Here is a 22,030-nt window from a genome sequence, read left to right on the forward strand (position 1 = left end):
ATGAGATGCCATGTTGAAAATCCAGTGGTCAGTATGAGAGAATTGTACTTAAAGCATCTCATTTTAACTGCTCTAATACAAGATACACAACTTTGTATGGTCCTGTCAAGCAGACAAAAACATGATGAATAGGACAAGTGGCTTTGCATGGTTAAAAAACATAATGCAGTTATCACTTAGGGTGTACTCACTTTTGTTGCCAGCTATTTTGACAATATGTTGAGTTGTTGACCCCCATACAAGCTGCACATTGACTACTCTATAATATGTGACCCTGGACCACAAAACCAGTCTTAAGTCGCTGGGGTATATTTGTAGCAATAGCCAAAAATACATTGCATGGGTCAAAATTTTTGATTTTTCTTTTATGCCAAAAATCATTAGGAAATTAAGTAAAGATCATGTTCCATGAAGATTTTTTGTAAAATTCCTACTGTAAATATATCAAAATGTAATTTTTGATTTGTAAAATGCATTGTTAAGAACCTAATTTGGACAACTTTAAAGGTGATTTTCTCAGCATTTTGATTTTTTTGCACCCTTAGATTCCTGATTTTCAAATAGATGTATCTCGGTCAAATATTGTTCTATCCTAACAAACTATGCATCAATAGAAAGCTTATTTATTGAGCTTTCATATGTATAAATCTCAGTTTTGTAAAATTTTACCTTATGACTGGTTTTGTGGTCCAGGGTCACATATATCCAAGTTTCATTTCTATAGTATTGTCCCTTGAGAAGATATACTAAAATGGTTGCTGAAATGTGAGGGGTGTACTCAGTTTTGTAACATACTGTATGTATAAATCTCAATTTCAAAAAGTTGTGACTGCTTATGACTTATGACTGCTTTTGTGGTCCAGGGTCGCATATATCCTACACTAAAAAGTCAATTTGTCCATCCAGATTGAATGCAAAACTGGACCACTGAGATTCCTGACAACCATTTTTCAAAAGACAAATTGATTTATTATTTGACATCTGAGTGGGAATGTTTTGATAGATGTATTTTTCAAATCAAACAGTCCCCCATGAAGTTCGCTGTGTGCAGTGACTCATAGTTTCCTTTCAATAACTGAAGGAGCAGCAACAGCCAATCAGATTTTACCAGCATCTCTGCACCTGTTGCCCCCTACAGGTCAAGGAACAGGCTCAATCTGTCTCAATCTACATTTAGAAACAAAGAAACACACACAATCTGTCTATCAGAGAAGTCATTTTAGACTTTTCACTATAGGTATTACGTCTGGTCCAGGTTTGACAAATATTTTTAGGCCAAAAACCACCTAGAAAGAGACTGACTAACTGATATTACAAAAGCAATTTACCACAGTTAGTGTTTTAGGTGATGTTTAGGTATGGGTACAGATAATAAACCGATGACCCTAAAAACCACAAAACCAGTCATAAGTGTCATTTTTTTTGAAAATTGAATAAGCTTTCCATTGATGTATGGTTTGATAGGATAGGATAATATTTGTCTGAGACTCAACTACTTGAAAATCTGAAATCTGGGGGCGCAAAAAAATCTAAATATTGAGAAAATCTCCTTTAAGGTTGTCCAAATGAATTTCTTAGCAATGCATATTACTAATTAAAAATTAACTTAAAAAAAAAAAAACATCTTCATGGAACATGATCTTTACTTTATATCCTAATGATTTTTGGCATAAAAGTAAAATCTATCATTTTGATCCATACAATGTATTTTTGCCTATTGCTACAAATAAACCCATCCTACTTGAGACTGGTTTTGTGGTCCAGGATCACAAACAAGATACCAGCTTACAATTCTGACGACACTCTGCATTTTTTGTGATATACATCAGATTTTTTTGTGAAGAGTTTATTGGAACATCAGTTAAGATTAGAACCCTATTAAACACACACACACACACACACACACACACACACACACACACACACACACACACACACACACACACACACACACACACACACACACACACACACACACACTTTCCCTTAAGCCCTTTTTTAAGCGTTCACAGCCCCTTGTATGTTAATGGCACCTCATGAAGGTATTTGGTTGGACAAGTGAGAAGGGATGAGCCTTCAAAAGAAGGATTTCATCACAGAGGAGGAACAGTCACACTCAGACAGCTGCTGGGCTTAGCACCCACTAATAAAGCCCTAAATATGACAACCATTTTCACCTGAGTGATGGTAAATCCACTTCACTGCTGGTAAGCCCTATTTTAACTTGTGCTACCAGCCAATCCAAAAAGACACGAATGAACTTCATTGGTCCGCCATCAAATCACATGACCTCTCACTCACCAGAGTAACTATGGCACACTCAGCCGTGAGCTGGGCGGCACTGAAAAGCGTACGGACGAATCGGTAGATCTGTTTCTGTTCTGGGTCATGCTTGTCGTAGTCTGACGGCACCTCCGATTTCTGTGAAGTACAAAAAATAGGTTTTAGGACATTCAACCTTGTTTAGGATGTAATTATTATCTTAGCTGCAGACATGAAACACTTACTGTAAGAGGATGAAGTTTTTCATCAAAAATGTCTAACAGCATTCGGCCGTCCACATTTCTGAAAAGAGAAAGGTGAACTGAAATTAGATTAGGGAAGACGTGGAGTTATTCTAAGATGTGTACATAGAAAGAATTACAGAACTAGGAAAGTGTGTTTTGTGTGTCAATGTTGCTAAAACCTTGTCTGAAAGTTACATTTCCACAGCTCTGAAGCCTTGAAGTTTGAAGGTTATAAAGCATTAAGGGTTTATGTGGTATTACAGGTTTAGAAGAAAGACGGGCACAAAGCCAGAGACACAGAAACAAGACAGATATAATAGGTATGGTTGGTAGGCAGGCGGATAGACACAGTTGAGGTCAAAAGTTTGCATACACCTTGCAGAATCTGCAAAATGTTAATCATTTTATTTAAATAAGAAGGATCATACAAAATACTGACCTGAATAAGATATTCCACATAAAAGATGTTTACATGTAGTCCACAAGAGAAAAAACAGCTGAATTTAATAAAATGACCCCGTTCAAAAGTTTACATACACTTGATTCTTAATACTGTGTTGTTACCTGAATAATCCACAGCTGTGTTTTTTTGTGATAGTTGTTCATGGGTCCCTTGTTTGTCCTGAACAGTTAAACTGCCTGCTGTTCTTCAGAAAAAATCCGTCAGGTTTTTGTACATTTTAACTCTTTCCAACAACGACTATATGATATTGAAATCCACAATGCAATAAGAGCCGGGGTGTGAAAACTTTTTGAAAAAAAAAATAAAGGTGTGTACATTTTGCCTAAATATCATATTTCTTCACATTTAGTACCCTGCTGAAAAAAACAGCTAAAACCAGCCTAGGCTGGTTGGCTGGTTGCAGCTGGTCTCCCAGCCTGGCCAGGCTGGTTTTAGCTGATGGAAAATGGCTAAAACCCCTCTAAAACCAGCCTGCTGACCAGCTATGACCAGCTAAAACCAGCCTTTTTTTCACCAAGGTACTGCCCTTCAGAAGCTACTTACATGTTACCCAGAAGACAAAATAAGTTAAATTTACCCAGAAAGTTCACCCCCTGTGTCTTAATGCATTGTTTTTCCTTCTGATGCATCAGTGAGTGTTTAAATTAGTGGTGGGCCGTTATCGGCGTTAACGTGCTGCGTTAACGTGAGACTCTTATCGCGCGATAAAAAAAATATCGCCGTTAATCTATTCTCAAAGTTGGGTTGGGAGCTGGGTCTAAACTACGCAAGATATGATGACTTTCACCTTGATATTTGAGCGCGGATGACGTATACCTAGTGGAATTGCACTGTAGGGGGCGAGAACGAGTCTTCAACTTCTGTGAAATTACCACATCAAATGAGACGTGCAAAAATGGATGCAGTTATGAAGCCGCTTCAGGGCAGATGCGTTGCTAGACCCTTTTTACTGGGGCACGTGCCCCAGTGAAAATCTGCTGTGCCCCAGTAAAATCTCAAGTTTGAGTTATAATTTACTTTGATAATCCCGCAATAAAGACATTAAACTATATGCAACAACTGAATTGACGCTTCTAAAAGCAACGCAGTTTAATGGAAGACTATGTACACAGATAGGCTATCCATGCCCATACAAAGACGCGCACGTCATGCAGCCTTTTGCGCAGAAGTACTTGGTTACACAAGTTTGTATAGGTAATTATGTTGTAAATGCAATTGTCAAGCAGTTTGTAATGCATTTTGGAAACAGGAGATGAGCGCCTGATCTAATGCGCCACCTGGCCCGTTCTCGAAGACTTACTTTTAGTCATTATTTGGGTAGCACACATATTCTGAAAATGCCTTCAGCCGAATTCAAATTTGCCATTTTAATCTAGATTAATTCCAAGATTTAATCTAGATTAATCTAGATTAAAAAAAATTAATCTATGCCCACCCCTAGTTTAAATCTTCTGTAATAGTTGCATATGTGTCCCAGTTGTCCTCAGTGTGAAAAGATGGATCTCAAAATCATACAGTCATTGCTGGAAAGGGTTCAAATACACAAAAATGCTGAAAAACCAAAGAATTTGTGGGACCTGAAGAATTTTCTGATAAACAGCAGGCAGTTTAACTGTTCAGGACAAACAAGGGACTCGTAAACAACTATCACTAAAAAAAAAAAAAAAACAGCTGTGGATCATTCAGGTAACAACACAGTATTAAGAATCAAGTGTATGCAAACTTTTGAACAGGGTCATTTTTATAAAATCAACTATTATTTTCTCTTGTGGACTATATGGAAACGTCTTTTACGTGAAATACCTTCTTCAGGTCAGTACTAAATAAAAAAATAACATGATCCCTCTTACTTTGGTAAAACAGTTAACATTTCTCAGATTCTGCAAGGTGTATGTAAACTTTTGACCTCAACTGTAGATACCTGGATCTAATGAGAGAAATTAAAAACGTACCTGTTCTTTATGTGGTAGTATATTGCGAGAGCGACACTGCAAACAGAAGAAACAGCATAGAAGTTGATATAATGTAGCAGTCGACATGATGAATGTATGATGAAATGGCAAAGAGGATTTTTAGATGATTTTTTATTGGCCATAAAATGAAAATAATTATTGGCTTACTACTAGCCAAAACTTTAATATTAATTTAACTTACACCTTACCTAAATCCATTAAATCCATAATGTATTTCAATGAATGTAATCAGTAAAAATGACTGGCAATTTTTCAGAATCAAAGAACAGGAGTCACTGGTTTGACTGAATCAGTCAGACAACTCCCACAATAAATTAGCTCACATGACTCACGCATTGTGGTTATTATTTATCAATACAACCTTTCCAATTCTCTTTCCACACCCTGGTTTAAATATCTGTCATAAACACACTAGGATCAGTGTTGTGCTGAGAGTTCAAATACCATTTAATGGTGTATTTGAGGTTGGGTTGGCTGACGGTGCTGTCGTCCAGGAAGATCGTCGAACAGGAGCTGTACTTGCGTCTCATTGGACCAGACGGATGTTGCTGAAACACAAGGACACACAGAGTGCAAACTAGAACATCAGTTATTCTTAAACTTTCCGCAAACAGGCTAAAAATTAGGCCACCTGCAGCCCCAAAGAAGCCATTATCATTTCATTCACCTGAGTGATTCTCACTTAATATGTTTGTGTGTTAGCGTGGGTTAGAATCTCAATCCAGTACATCATAAACAGTCATGTATTATGCAGGATTTCAAACTGATAAGCAACATTAACAATGCAAATAAATCATTACAATGTCAAAACAGACACAATATCACAGTTTAGGGAAAATGAATAGAGCAATGAGCAAATATTTACCTTTGACTCCGCAATGTGCGTTAACTTGCAAAGTAATAAAAGACATTAAAAGAGGAACAAAACATAAGCTATTCATTGCGAATCGAGTATGAATAGCATGCGGCAATCAAATGAAGAAAATCAAGCAGTGCGTGTTAAAGGAATAGTTCACCCAAAAATGAGCATTTGCTGAAAATATACTCACTCTCAAGTACAACGTGTTTTAGTGCCAAGTGTAAATAAATAAATAAACGACAAGATTAAAGTCGGAATCTTCTGAGAATAAAGTTGAAATTTTGAGAATAAAGTCGAAAGTACAAGAATTAAATCGTAGCAATTCAAGTTATAATATTTTAAGAGTTTAGCCTGCGCATGCAAATGGCCCGGATTGGGAGCACCAGGAGAAGTTGCCAGGTCACTGGAATTTATTTGAATATATGTGGGATTATTAGCAGAAATCATACCATTCGTTATACTCGCAGGGACAGTATGCTTGGAAATAATATTTCACATCTAAGATTGCATTCATAAGGCCTATTTGTAGTGCATCAGCAACCTAATAATAGCAATAAGCTTTGTGCTTTTGGTACTTTTGATATAAGTTTCGACTTTAAGTTTTGACTTCATTCTCGAAACTTTTCGACTAATACTTCTCAAAACTTTGACTTATTCTAAACTTTTCGACTTTAAGTTGACTTTATTCTTTATTAAAATGTTCTTAAATTCTCTGTTTTTATTGTTGTGATTATTATTTAAATTTTATTTTAATATTTAATATTTTTATTTTATGCTATTATGATTTTAATTCATTTTATGTACAGCACTTTGAATTGCCATTGTGTATGAAATGTGCTATATAAATAAACTTGCCTTGCCTTATTCTCGAAACTTTTCGACTTCTTTTTCAAAACTTTTCGACTTTATTCTCGAAAGTTTTTGCAAAACGTTTTGACTAAGTTTCGACTTTATTAAGTTTCGACTTCATTCTCTAAACTTTTTGACTTTAAATTGACTTCATTCTTGAAACTTTTTGAATTTATTCTAGAAACTTTGCGATTTTATTCTCTAAACTTTTCGACTTTAAGTTTCGACTTAATTCTTGAAATTTTTTAAATTTATTCTCGAAACTTTGCGACTTTATTCTGGAAACTTTTCGACTTTATTCTCGAAACTTTTCAGCTTCATTCTCGAAAGTTTTGAATTTGTTCTCGAAATTTTTCGACTTCATTCTCGAAACTTTGCAACCTCATTCTCGAAACTTTTCGACCTCATTCTCGAAACTTCTCGACTTAATTCTCGAAACTTTTTAACTTTTTTCTCAAAACTTTCCGACTTTCAGTTTTGACTTAAGTTTCGACTTTATTAAGTTTCTACTTCATTCTCGAAACTTTTCGACTTTATTCTCAAAACATTTTGAATTTATTCTTGAAACTTTGCAACTTTATTCTCAAAACTTTGTGACTTCATTCTAAACATTTTGACGTATTAAATATTACGGCTTTATTCTCGTAATCTTAGATTTTGGGGGCACTAAAACAGTTGTACTCAGGTCATCCAAGATGTAGAGCAGTTTGTTTTTTCATCAGAACAGATTTGGAGAATCTCACACATCAAAATCCACTCACATATTTGTTTAGAGCTGTTTTGGCTTGTAAACGGTGCTTGATGCGTATATTTCCTGATTCAGACAACACACAACTTTTTCACTGAAAAAAGCGTTATTACAGATAAAGAACTCCAGAATTTAGCTGTGAGCAACAGTCTGACGAGATGTTAACAGATAGAGTGATGCGAATTATTTTTGGATTATTGTGGCATTTATATCAGCTGTTTGGACTCATTCTGATGGCTGTGGAAGCCCATTTCTGCCACTGAATTAAAAAAAAAAAAAAAAGGTTATTGCAACTTATCTCACAATTCTGACTTTTTTGCGTGATACAAACTTGCAATTCTGACTTTTTTTCTTAAAATAGTGAGATGATAAATCACAATTGCGAGTTATGAAGTCAGAATTGCATGATATAAACTCGCAATTCTGAGAAATAAGGTCACAATTGCATGATACAAAATTCTGACTTTTTTTTCTCAAAATTGTGAGATATAAACTCACAATTGCAAGTTATAAAGTCAGAATTTCAAGATATAAACTCGCAATTCTGAGAAATGAAGTCAGAATTGTGATAAAACATCAAGTTGTCTTTTCCCTCGCAATTGCGAGTTTATATCTCACAATTTTGAGAAAAGTCAGTTGCATGATACAAACTTGCAATTGTGAGAAAAAAAGTTTGTTCTTATACTAAACAGTTTATTTTGTTTTGAGTTTATATCCCACAATTTAGACATTATATCTAGCAATTCTGACTTTATAAGTCACAATTGTGCATTTATATCTCACAGTTCTGAGGAAAAAAGTCAGAATTGCGAGTTTATATGATGCAATTGCAAAAAAAACCGTCAGAATTGTGAGATGAAAAAGTCGCAATTACCTTTATTATTTTTTATTCAGTGGCAGAAAAAGGCTTCCATAGACGGCACCCATTTATTGCAGAGGAAGTGCATTTTTCCAAATCTGCTCAGGGAAAACAAAAACAAAAAAAAACTCATCTACATCTCTGATGGCCTGAGGATACATTTTCAGCAAATTGTTATTTCTGGGTGAACTACTCCTTTAAAAGATTTATATAGAATGATTAGAACAGAAAAGCAATGTTGTTACTGATGCAACACAAGCTCAGAGACTCATGCAATACTGATTCCTTCATTCCCATGTGGCTGAGTGTGGGATTTGATTAGTTCTGTGGGTGTTGTGACACGTGGGGAGATGTCTTCATCGCAGACACAAGCATTATGAAAAACAGAATAACACAAAGGCATAACCACTGATGTCATGGCTGCTGCTACTTACATGGTTGACGTACAGACTTTTCCGCTTTTCCCGAACTGTAAGGAGAAACGCATAATTAGTAACACTAGCACAACAGTCAGTACAGTTAATTAGAGAGAGACAAAAAGACAAGGGCCACAATTAAAGTGATGTCAGGAATATCAAGAGGGACGTTTCTAACAATCTGAGGTCTTAAACTGTTGGTTGGGATTTCATTAACAGTTTGGGAGGCAGAGAGATGAAGCAAATGTGCTGTAATTAAACTTTCTCTAATGTTTCTTAAAAAAAATCTTTATAAATGGTGGTTAGTCTCTCATAGTGAAAGCTCTGACTATCAGCATGAAGTCTGGTCCAATTTAGAGCTTATTCTAGCTCCAAGAACCACCCAATTAAACCCAAAGCATTTGCGTATTTCATTTTTGTTCTCAAAACATTTTGACTGTGTTCTCGAAACATTTTGACTTTGAAATCGAAACATTTGGACTTTGTTCTCGAAACATTTCGACTTTGTTCTCGAAACATTTCGACTTTGTTTTTGAAACATTTCGACTTTGAAATCGAAACATTTCGACTTTGAAATCGAAACATTTCGACTTTGAAATCGAAGCATTTCGACCTTATTTCTGAAACATTTCGACATTGTTCTCGAAACATTTTGACGTTGTTCTCGAAAACATTTCGACGTTGTCCTCGAAAAAATTGACTTTATTCTCAAAACTTTTCGACCTTATTTCTGAAACATTTTGGCATTGTTCCCGAAACATTTCGACGTTGTTCTCGAAAACATTTCGCCTTTGATCTCGAAAACATTTAGCTTTTGATCTCGAAAACATTTCGCCTTTGATCTCGAAAACATTTAGCTTTTGATCTCGAAAACATTTCGCCTTTGATCTCGAAAACATTTTGCCTTTGTTCTCGAAACATTTTGACTTTATTCTCGAAAATTTTCGCCTTTGATCTTAAAACATTTTGACTTTTTTTCTCAAAACATTGACTTTATTTTAGAAACTTTTGACTTTATTCTCAAAACTTTTCAATAGGGCTGGGCGGTATACCTTTTCATACCGAATACCGGTGTTTTTTTTTTTTTTAATGATATTCATTTTTCATATACCCCAATACCGGTGAGTGTGTGCGTACAAAGCGCTGGGAACACGTATGTTGACGCAAACAGAAACCGCAGCTTGCACGTGCTTGTCTGAAGCAACACATCTGAGGTGCGCACGTATTTCAGTATATCTGAGAAAGACCCAGGGTTAGCGAATTGCAAAACTTGTAATGCCGAAATTTCAAGAGGGGGTGTGTCTGCAGAGATGAGAGCAGAGATCGGCGCATTGTGCGCAGACAGATGTAGCTTTCAGTGAAAGAAAAACAATGGCTTTACGTTGGTGTTATGTCGCAATATTTTAAAGATATGTCTTTTCTATATACTGTATTTTTATTAATATTTATGCTTTAAAGCCAATGGATATCACACAAGCAACGTGGAAACTGATCAATATGTTAAAGTGAAAGTAAAAACTGACTTTCAGCATCTGATGTGCATTCTTTCAGACAATGAGAGACGATTATACTTCATATGCTGATATTAATTTAGTCCCTTAATATTTTTCTTGTGACCCGAAGATGGTGGGAAAAATAAATAAAAAAGAAACGTATTTTGTGTAAGGTTTGTTTTTGAAAGTCTTAAATAAAGCTCTTAATTTGCATTGATGACTGCAGTGTTATTAGGGGGTTATGAAAGTCATAATTATGATTTCAGGTGGTCTAAAATGTGGGGACTGAAAGACAAGAATTGCGATGAAACTTCAAAAGGCTATCCATTGAATAAATATGAGCGCTGCACGTTTCAAAATCATTTGTTGCGCTACTTTGTATACTACCATTCTGACAGCGCCTCCTGCTGGAAGAGAAACGCGTAGACTTGTAAATGTGAACTTGTGAAGAATGCACAATAAAGTGTTGTGTATTTTGACTGCAAATCATGAATTCTGATTTCTTCACCTCATTACAATTATGAGTGCCACTGTCACTTCTTTGTGAACAACAGCATTTTGTGAGACCAATCAAACCTGGGTTAATACTAGTCCAGTCAATGTAAGCCAATATACTGCAGTAATTATTCTCTAATTTATTAGGAAATGTGGTTAACACCTAGTCATGCATGAAAAAAAAAAATACCGTCATATACCGTGATACCGTATAATTTTGAAAAATACCGTGATATACATTTTTGGTCATACCGCCCAGCTCTACTTTTCAACCTTATTTCCAAAATGTTTCAAATTTGTTCTCGAAACATTTTGACTTTATTCTCGAAACTTTTCGATTTGTTCTGGAAACATTTTGCCTTTGATCTCAAAACATTTAGACTTTTTCACAATTAAAGTGACGTCAGGAATATTAAGAGGGAAGTTTTTCTAACAATCATTGGTCGTGATTTCTTTAACAGTTTTGGAGGCAGAGAGATAAAAAAATGTGCTGTAATTAAACTTTCTCTAATGTTTCTTAAAAAAATCTTTATAAATGGTGGTTAGTCTCTCATAGCGAGAGCTTTGACTATCAGCATGAAGTTTGGTCCAATTTAGAGCTTATTCTAGCTCCAAGAACCACCCAATTAAACCCTAAGTATTTGCATATTTCAGTTTTGACACAAATGCATACTGATTGTGTGCAGCCAAAGACTTTGCCTTTCAAAGTGTAGTATCATTATTTATTTATTTATTTATTTATTTTTGTGTGTGTGTGTGTGCTAACACAAGAGCTTGCCACGTGCAATAGAATATTTCATCATTGTACAGTGCCTGCACAATTTTCAAAGCTAGAGGCTAGAGACATGAATACAAAAATCCTATCATGACAACTCTCTGAAGATTTTAGCATGGTAATGGATATGACGATGTTAATGTATTTGGTCTTGGTGGAATAGATCTGCTACACTGCTGAATTGCTGCGGCTGTTGGTTATTGCTGTTGTTGTAGATTACTGCTGCTGCTGCTGCTGCTGCAAAGCAAGTACAGGAACAGGAACCAATGCAGTGATGTGAGAATTTAATACTGCTGCTGCACAATTAGCATGTATAATAACCTATAGCAGATCTATACAGGTGGAGCTGGGGAAGGCGGAGGGTTTCAGAGGAACTCTGAAAGCGTGTTGCGAAATGCTCTTACTGCTTAATATTGCTTTATATAATGTTAAGCAGTAAGCTCATTGGCTGCATATGCACCATGCACTGCGCATGAACTAATCAGCTTGTGTCAAGTAGCTCAATGCTGCGAATATCATCAGTTTGCATTAACAACCCATCACCCTAAGCCATCTGAGTTTCATGACAGTTCATGGTATTTATAATGGCCACGAATGATTTTTTTCCTTCATTTTATTAATTTGCTGCTGTGTTTTAGTTAAATTGCATTCATGAATTTAGAATTCATTTCTACGACTAACTAGAAATTTCCATTCACTTTAGTAAATTGAGACCATGTTGAGACTCATTTTTTTCCTTTGTTATAATTATTAATATTTTTTTTGTTTTGTTTTGTTTTTACACTTAGAATCGAGTAAATCTATCAATGACACTACAGCACATTTAAATTATCATGCAGCAGTTGCAGCACAACCAATTAAACCGTGCTGGTGATGTTTGCCAAAAGGTTATACTTTTAAATGTTTTTTTTTTTTTTTTAAATGCTCTGTCAAAGTTTTAAAATCCTCTCTATTTATCTGCCATTGTTGGTTTCTGTAGAACAAAGTTCAATGCACACTTATGTACTACTATTTAAACATACTGTAACATTCTCACAAAGCTTTAAAACACAAAATTGTTCTTTAGAAAAATCACTATGGTATTAAATTTAAAACCGTAAGCAAATAATCTTACACCCACCAATATTTATAGATTAAAATCTATCTTGATTAGGTAAACCAATCATAACATATATCATTTACATAAAGTCGAGGTCAAACGTTTACCTTGCAGAATCTGCAAAAATGGTAATAGTTTAGCGAAGTAAGAAGGATCATACAAAGTGCATGTTATTTTTTTTTTATCTAGTACTGACCTGAATAAGAAATTACACATAAAATATGTTTACATATAGTCCACAAGAAAAAAAATTATTGTGGAATTTATAAAAAAATCACCCCGTTCAAAAGTTTACATACACTTGAGTCCCTTTTTTGTCCTGAACAATTAAACTGCCCGCTGTTCTTCGGAAATGCCACAAATTATTTAGTTTTTCAGCATTTTTGTGTATTTGAACCCTTTACAACAATGACTGTATGATTTTGAGATCCATCTTTTTACAATGAGGACAACTGAGGGACTCCTACGCAACTATTACAGAAGGTTCAAACACTCACTGATGCTCCAGAAGGAAACACAATGCAATAAAGGCCAGGGTGAAAACTTTTGAAAAGAATGAAGATATGTAAATTTTTCATGTTTTGCCTAAATATCATACATATTTTTTTAATTAAGTACTTCCCTTTCGAAGCTACAGAAGATACATACATGTTTGCCAAAAGACTAAATAAGGTAAATTTAGCCTGATCTTCACATAAAATGTTTTTAAAAGTTTGCTTAATACATTGTTTTTCCATCTGGAGCATCAGTGGGAGTTTGAACCTTCTGTAATAGTTGCATATGAGTTGTCCTCAGTGTGAAAAGATGGAACTCAAAATCATACAGTCACTGTTGGAAAAGGGTTCAAATACACAAAAATGCTAAAAAACCAAAGAATAACTTTTTAGAGCAGATGCTGTTAGTTCTTTGGTGTCGTTTTGGTGTGTCTGGTAGTTTGTTTAACCGCTTGAATTCAACAAAAGAGACCTCTGAGACATTTTCCCCATTAGATAGCTTCCCATTAGCACCCAAATGATTCACCGTACCATTATGACTAATCAGCATTTCATATTTAACTACCACTACTGTATCTGTGGGCGGGGCTAGCAACTTTGACTGACAGGTGATGCGTTAAAAGCCTGACCCAGAAACAGCAGGTGAAAATGAAGAGGCATTGTGTGTGTGTGTGTGTGTGTGGTCATGTGGGACAGATATTTTATCAAATCCCTGGAGTCTGACGCCCCTCATGCACGCAAACACAAATATAAAAGCTACTGTATGACTAATAACTCTAGTTTTCATCCACATTATAACTAATAATCAAAACTTTAGCAATAGAGACCTACAGATGACAGCACAGCACACATGAATTTAAACAAAGAGCTGCGCAGCCAAACAAATAGGACAGATTCACAAACATTGTCAACATGCATATCTCTAAACTGAGTGTTAATGGCTGAAAATACTGCTGTGATTTTAATGATATTAATCTGTTGCCCCATTAAGCAGCTTCTATGTAGTTAGCTTTTAGCATAGTTAAATGGAGTAGCTTGTAGCTTAGCAAGCTAGCGCTTTGAAGTAGATTCCTTAACAAATAACAGCTTGCAGTATAAAATCAAACTACAGACATTTTGAATCTATAAAGCTCCAAGACAACACGGCAGCACACTAACAAACACGCTGAGATCAAACGTACCTTTCTTGTTGGGTAAAAGAACTGAAAAACAAGAAGGTTTCTAAATTAAATCTGAGCATGGATAACAAGGAAGTTCACACGCCACTAATTCTCCCTTCGTCTGATAGACCCACAAAACGTCATGTTAACAATCCACTGAGAAACAAGGAGAATATACAGGTATGTGCCAAAAGATTTCAAATATCGAGGGAAAGTCCATTTATGTCAATAACTTGTTTCAAATAGTAAAACTTGTATGTTATATTAGTCACATAAAGTGAAATATTTCAAGCCTTTGTTTCAACCTTGATGATTATGGATTAAAGACAAAAAAAACTAATCCAGTATTTCACAAAATTAGAATATTTGATGTGACCAACAACAAAAAAAGGATCTTAAACGGATGTTGGCCTTCTGAAAAGTGTGTTAATGTACTGTATTATGTCCTCAGTACTTTGCTGGGCCTCCTTTTTGCAGTAATTCCAGCATCAAGGCGGCGTGGCATGGAGGCGATCAGCCTTCGACACAGTTGAGGTGTTATGGTAGCCCAAGTCGCTGTGATATTGGCCTTCAGCTCATCTTCCTTTTGACAATTCCCCCATAGATTTTCAATGGCGTTTAAGTCAGGCGAGTTTGCCGGCCAATCAAGTACAGTTATTCCATGGCTATTAAACCAGGTACTGGTAGTTTTGGCTTTGTGAGCAGGTGCCAAATCCTGCTGGAAAAATAAAATCATTATCTCTAAAAAGGCAGCAGGAAGCATGAAGTGCTCTAAAATTTCTGTGGACTTGATAAAAGACAATAGACCCACACCAGCAGATGACATGGCTCCCCAAACCCCAAACACTGGACTTTAGCTTCACTGGTCTTCCTCCAGACTCTAAGACCTTGATTTCCAAATGAAATGCAAAATTTGCTTGCATTTGAAAACAGGACTTGGGACCACTGGGCAACAGACCAGTATTTTTTCTCCTTAGCCCAGCACAGATGCTTCTGACGTTGATTCTGGTTCAGGAGTGGCTTGACACCAGCCTCAGTCCACTCCTTATGAAGCTCCCCCAGATGTCTGAACCGCCCTTGCTTGACAATCCTCTCAAGGCTATGGTCACCTTTTCCGGCCACATTTTTCCCTTCCTCTTAACACTATATTAATATACTTCGATACTGCGCTCTGTGAGCATCCAGCTTCTTTTGCAATTGCCTTCTGAGACTTTTCCTCCTTGTGGAGGATGGTCTTCTGCACAATTGTCAAGTCAGCAGTCTTCCCCATGATTCTGAAGCCTACTATGCCAGACTGAGACAATTTAAAGGCTGAGGAAACCTTTGCAAGTGTTTTGCGTTAATTAGCGGACTAGATTGGGACACAGAGAGCCTACGATGTTGAACTTCGTCCTGATATTCTAATTTTGTGAAATACTGGATTTGTTTTTTTTTTTGATCCATAATCATTAAAATTGAAACAAAGGCTTGAAATATTTCACTTTGTGTGTAGTGAACTAATATAACATACAAGTTTCGCTTTTTGAAACGAATTAAAATACAGTGCCTTGCAAAAGTATTCATACCCCTTATTTTTGCATACACCATAATAATGACAAAGCAAAAAAACAGATTTGCAAATTTTACACATTTATTAAAAATAAAACACTGAAATAAGTACATTGCATAAGTATTCATACCCTTAACTCAGTACATAGTTGAAGCACCTTTTCAGCCGCAAGTCTTTTTGGGTATGATGGGACAAGCTTTGCACGTCTGTATTTGGCAATTATCTGCCATTCGTCGCCTCACCTTTTCACCTCTCAAGCTCTGTCAGCTTGGATGGGGGCTGGCAGACATTTTCTAGAGTCCTAGTTGTTCCAGTCGTCTTCCATTATGGATAATGGAGGCTACATGCAGATTTTTTTCTGAGCTCTTCTCTAGATCATTGCCTTAACCCAAGTCTGTCTCTGAGCTCTACAGGCAGTTATCTTGACCTCAGGACTTGGTTTTTGCTCTGATATGCATTTTCAGCTGTTAGACCTTTTCTGAGAGGTGTGTGCCTTTCTAAATCATACTCATTCAAATGAATTTGCCACAGTTTAACTCCACTCAAAGTGTGGTAACATCTAGAAGCAATATGAATGCTCCTGAGCTAAATTTCGAGTGTCCCAGAAAAGGGTATGAATACTTATGCAACGGGATCTTTTCAGTTTCCTGAAATAAATTTGCAAAGTTCTTACAAACCCGTTTTGTGCTTTGTCATTACGGTGTATAAGATGTACAGATTGACGTGGGAAAAAAAGTAATTTAAAGCAGTTTAACATATGCTGCAACAAAACGTGAAAAAAATGAAGGGGTATGAATACTTTTGCAAGGCACTGTACACGGGCTTTCCCTCGATATTCTAATTTTTTGGCGCATACCTGTAACATCAGCAGTGACTGAGAAGAGCTGACGGTTAACAAAGCCACTTCACCCAGGGGTATCGTGTTAAATCAAACTATTATTGCTATTCTTCTCTGAGGAGGGAATGTTTGGTCTGACTAAGTCAGGGCCATCTGTGCGGTCGGCTCCTGATTCGTTTGGATCAGCCTGAAGCGATCCTGACCGTTGGTTTCATTTTAATTAACGTTCCCTTCCAGCATCCAGGCTTAGGGGGAGACCGTCCCACTCATCCTGTGAGTCAGAAGACACGGAGTCTCTCTCACCGTCTGTTTGAGACTTGCTGAGGAAGATGGTGCTGGCGCGCGGGTGGTCCGAAGGATTGTACTCCATGTTGAGCTCTGAGGAAAGAGAAAGAGAAAGACCATTTGCTATTTAAGACTGAGGCTTGAGATATTATTCTAGTATTAATAGAAAAACAAAACAAAAAAGAAAATATATTTCTGACAGGATGATGGGAAATATTTAGTTAGGCAAGACATGATACACCACTGAAATATTCTAGCTGCGTTAAGAACAGTGGTATTTATGTATATACTTTCACAGTATCCATTCATTTTTTAAATTACCTTTTATATTTTGACTTTGGTTTAAGCTTCAGCAATTTTATGTGATTTTTGTTTTTAAATATATATTTTATCATTTTTATTTCAGTTTTAGTTTTAGTCATTTCAGTACTTCAGCTTAATTTTTTTAATATTAATTGGCAAAGCAAGAATTTTAAGTTTATAATCTAATACTTATATGTGACCCTGGACCACAAAACCAGTCATAAGGTTAAATTTGACAAAACTGAGATTTATACATCATATGAAAGCTCAATAAATAAGCTTTCTATTGATGTATGGTTTGTTAGGATCTGACAATATTTGACTGAGATACATCTATTTGAAATCAGAAATCTGAGGATGCAAAAAAAATCAAAAATACTGAGAAAATCACCTTTAAAGTTGACCAAATTAGGTTCTTAACAATGCATATTACTAATCAAAAATTACATTTTGATATGTTTACAGTAGGAATTTTACCAAAAATCTTCATGGAACATGAACTTTACTTAATTTCTTAATGATTTTTGGCATAAAAGAAAAATCAAAAATTTTGACCCATGCAATGTATTTTTGGCTATTGCTACAAATATACCCCAGCGACTTAAGACTGGTTTTGTGGTCCAGGGTCACATATTTGAATTTATTACAGCTTTTTTCAATAACAATTTTTTTTTTAATGGAATACCATTACTTTTTAAATGTATGTGTTTGCATCAGACATAACTGTTATACATGTGTTAAATTTGAAGATTCAGCACCCAGTTATTTCAGAAAACTTAGTTATTTTGCTAAATAAATAAATAAATAAATAAATACATTTATTACCCTGCTATGTCATTTTGGTAACACTAGGAGGCAGACTTATGACTATGGGATCAATGGACAGTTACTATTCATTCCACCCTTAGTTTTTATTTAATTTTACAGTAATGTATACTACAATACACATTATATCGGTTTTATTTTTGCATTTATATTACAATCATACTTATTAAATCTATTATAAAATGTATTTTAATTTAATTTAATTTAAGTTGATTTTATTTTCAAGATGACCTAAAACTTCCTTTGTACTTGGTTTTCCTATCCTGATCTTCTGGTGGATAAAATAAACTTAAATATTATAATTATTTTATTTAATTGTATTATTTTATTCCAATTAATTTAAATTTTATTTAATTTTAGTCTGCCATCAGTTGCAGTCACACTAACTTGTCACATATGTGACCCTGGACCACAAAACCAGTCATAAGGTTAAATTTGACAAAACTGAGATTTATACATCATATGAAAGCTCAATAAGCTTTCTATTGATGTATGGTTTGTTAGGATCGGACAATATTTGACTGAGATACATCTATTTGAAATCAGAAATCTGAGGATGCAAAAAAATCAATAAGACTGAGAAAATCACCTTTAAATTTGTCCAAATTAGGTTCTTAACAATGCATATTACAAATCAAAAATTACATTTTGATATGTTTGCAGTAGGAATTTTACAAAAAATCTTCATGGAACATGGTTTTGGCATAAAAGAAAAATCAATGTATTTTTGGCTATTGCTACAAATATACCCCAGCGACTTAAGACTGGTTTTGTGGTCCAGGGTCACATATGACCTGAAACTTCCTTTATATTCAGTTTTTCCATCCTGATCTTCAGCGGATAATATAGGAATAACATAATATAAAATAATGAAATATTTTTAAGTAAAATATTTTAATAAAATATATAATAAAATATTTTTAAGATATGACTTAAAAGTTCCTTTCTACTCGGTTTTCCCATCCTGATCTTTAAGCTGATAGTATAGAGATAAAATAAAATAACAAAATTTTATATAATAAAATAAATTAATATAATTACATTCATTTTTATTTAATTTTTTTCCCCATACTGCAGTTCAATAAAATAAAATAAAATATTTTAATAGTTATTTTAATTAAATTTAATAGAATTAAATGTATGTATTTATTTATTTATTCCCATGAACTTCAAGAAAATAAAATATTTTAATAGTTTAATTTTAATAGTTATTTTAAGTTTAGTCTGCTATCAATTACATTCACACTGACTAAGATACGACCTGAAACTTCCTTCCTGCTCGGTTTTTCCAACCTGATCTTCAGGCGGATAATATAGAAATAAAATACAATAAAATAAGTAATTTAATTTAATTTAATTTAATTTAAGTTTACTCTGTCATCAATTACAATTACACTGAGTAAGATACAACCTGAAACTTGCTTACTACTTGTTTTTTTTCCCCCATCATTATCTTCAGGCGGATAATATAGATAAAATAAAATAAAAACATTTTATATTTTATTTTATTTTATTTTATTCTGCCATCAATTACAGTCACATTGATAATATAGAAATTAAATTAAATATTTGATTTCATTTTAGTATTTTATTTTGCCATCAATTAGTCACATTGCCTAGATATGACCTGATACTTCCTTTCTGCTAGATCAATTTTATTTTATTTCACCAATACAGAGACTCAACGTTTCCTTTCTGCTTAGTTGTCCAACCCAGACCTTTAGGCAGATAATACAGTAATATTTATAAAATGTATCATCATTTTTATTTTATTTTTGGTTGCTCATCATAAATACAGAGACTTGAAACTTCCTTTCTGCTCAGTTTTCCAACAAATTCCCACCCTGACCTTGCATGACTAAAACACACACACACACACACGCACACACGCACACACACGATGTCATCAGAGGAAAGAGCAACGGCACACACCCCGACCAGGAAATAAGGAACCCAGGGTTCACGGCCTCTAAACCCCAAACAGCCGAACCTAAACCAAACCATCATTGTTTCCTACTGCAGTGTTTGGGTGTCAGCTGCAAAGTGCGTGCTGAGATTCATCAAATCTAACAAAACCGTGACAGCAAAACCTGGTTGAGAAACGGCCTCCACATGAGCGGACCGCTGCATTGTTTCAAGTCTTTTGAAGCGGCGTCTTTTATGCGGAAGAGCCACTTGAATCTCAAAGGAGCCTGGACCGTGAGACGCATGGAGCACTCTGGGGTGCAGAGGAAAGACTGTTTAATAAAAGATGGAGCTGTGTGGGAGAGAAAGGTGGAAGATGGATGAAAAATGGGGAGAGGAGAACAGAAAACAGCCAATGTGCTGCCGGTCTCTGAGAAGCTGGCGCATACGATCTAATATTAATGCGTCTTATTGAAAAAATGTGCACACTCATGGCAGAACATGTGGTAACAGTGGAGTTTTCAATGGGATTGAGTCATTTCCTCTTTTCCTGTGACCCACCCTCTGTATATTGTGAAGAGGGGCTCGAGTGGTCGGAGGGGGTCTGATCTGAACAGCCCACCACTTCCTCACACTCAGGAAAGGGCTGCTTCCAACAAACACACTAGAGCTTTCACAAAGCCTTGTCAAGAACATCTTTCATGTACACGCAAAATTGTTTAGGACCCTATGAAATCAGATTTTATACTTATTTTATTAATTATTATTATTTTATTTTTTAAATTATTATTTATATTTATTTTTTATTTATAATTTTTTTTGTTATATTATTTATATTTTATATTATTTTATTTTTCATTGTATTTATATTTTATTTTGTATTTGTTATTTTATGTTATTATTTATATTGTATTTTTTATTATAAGTGATTCATTTGTTATTTTATTTTACTGATATTTTACTATATATTTTTATTGTATTATTTATATTTTATTTAGTTAGTTTTATTTTATTGTATTATTTATATTTATTTTTCATTTTGTTATATTATTTATATTTTATTTTACGTGTTTATATTATTTTATTTTTATTGTATTTATATTTTATTTTATATTTATGTCGTTATTTATATTGATTTTTTATTATTTATTATTTATAATTGATTAATTTATTATTTTATTATACTGATATACTATATTTTTATTGTATTATTATTTATATATATATATATATATATATATATATATATATATATATATATATTCATTATTATTATCATTATTATTATTTACTATTTATTTATTATTTTATATATTTTTTGTTTTTTATTGTATTTATATTTAATTCATATTGTTTATTTTTGTTATATTTAATTATTTTATTGCATTATTTATTGCATATTTTTATTTTATGATTGTTTTAATTTTTATTATTTTTTATTATATTGTTTTTTTTTATTTTGTTGTATTATTTTTTTCTATATTTTATTTTATTTATACATATTTTTATTGTATTATTTATATTTTATTTTATATTTTATTATATTATATATTTTTTTGTTTATTTAATATTTTTAATTTTGTTTATTTTTAATGGTTTAATAAATTTGCAATAACAAAAATAAAGTCTAATTAGCCAAATTATTTTAGCTGAGTTCTTTTATGATTTTAGAAATATTATTAATATTTTAATAAAACATCATACATATATTAGTATTATTATGTTACAGATTTGTTGTTATGTTCTTGTTGCTGCTGCTTTCTAAAATAATTGTATAATATGTACTAAAATGTCAATAATAATAATAATAATAATAATAATAATACTACTATGTGAAACGAGAAATTCTCTGGTTATGATTTAATAAAATTAATTATTATTAAAATTATGATAAAAATAGTATTAATCAAATGAATGCATAAAACAAAACATTTAAAAATAATTTGTATTTTTATTATTATTATACAATTCCTTTCATTTCAGGCAAACAAACTGCAGAAGATTCCTTAAAATTATGTTTTAATAAACTCTATTGTTCATTTTATTGTTATTATTTTGAGAAGTAAATTCTATTCTGTCCAACAGTAATATATTTGTGAATTTTAATCTCGGTTTCATCCGTGTTTATTTTAAAA

The 22,030-nt window shown here is 33.8% G+C and overlaps 1 protein-coding gene across 1 annotated transcript in view; it reads right to left on the reverse strand.

Annotated features, from left to right (window-relative positions):
- Positions 1-22,030, reverse strand: part of ccny (cyclin Y) — a 91,384-nt gene that overhangs the window by 14,712 nt on the left and 54,642 nt on the right. Inside the window, exons 2-7 of the mRNA XM_073831264.1 lie at positions 16,881-16,955; positions 8,693-8,727; positions 5,388-5,491; positions 4,923-4,958; positions 2,508-2,565; positions 2,302-2,421 (exon numbers count right to left, since the gene is read on the reverse strand). Coding sequence (XP_073687365.1) covers positions 2,302-2,421; positions 2,508-2,565; positions 4,923-4,958; positions 5,388-5,491; positions 8,693-8,727; positions 16,881-16,955 — 428 coding nt within the window. The remainder of the gene's footprint in view (positions 1-2,301; positions 2,422-2,507; positions 2,566-4,922; positions 4,959-5,387; positions 5,492-8,692; positions 8,728-16,880; positions 16,956-22,030) is intronic.

Source organism: Garra rufa, chromosome 24 (genome assembly GCF_049309525.1).
Source record: "Garra rufa chromosome 24, GarRuf1.0, whole genome shotgun sequence".
Taxonomy (NCBI): domain Eukaryota; kingdom Metazoa; phylum Chordata; class Actinopteri; order Cypriniformes; family Cyprinidae; genus Garra; species Garra rufa.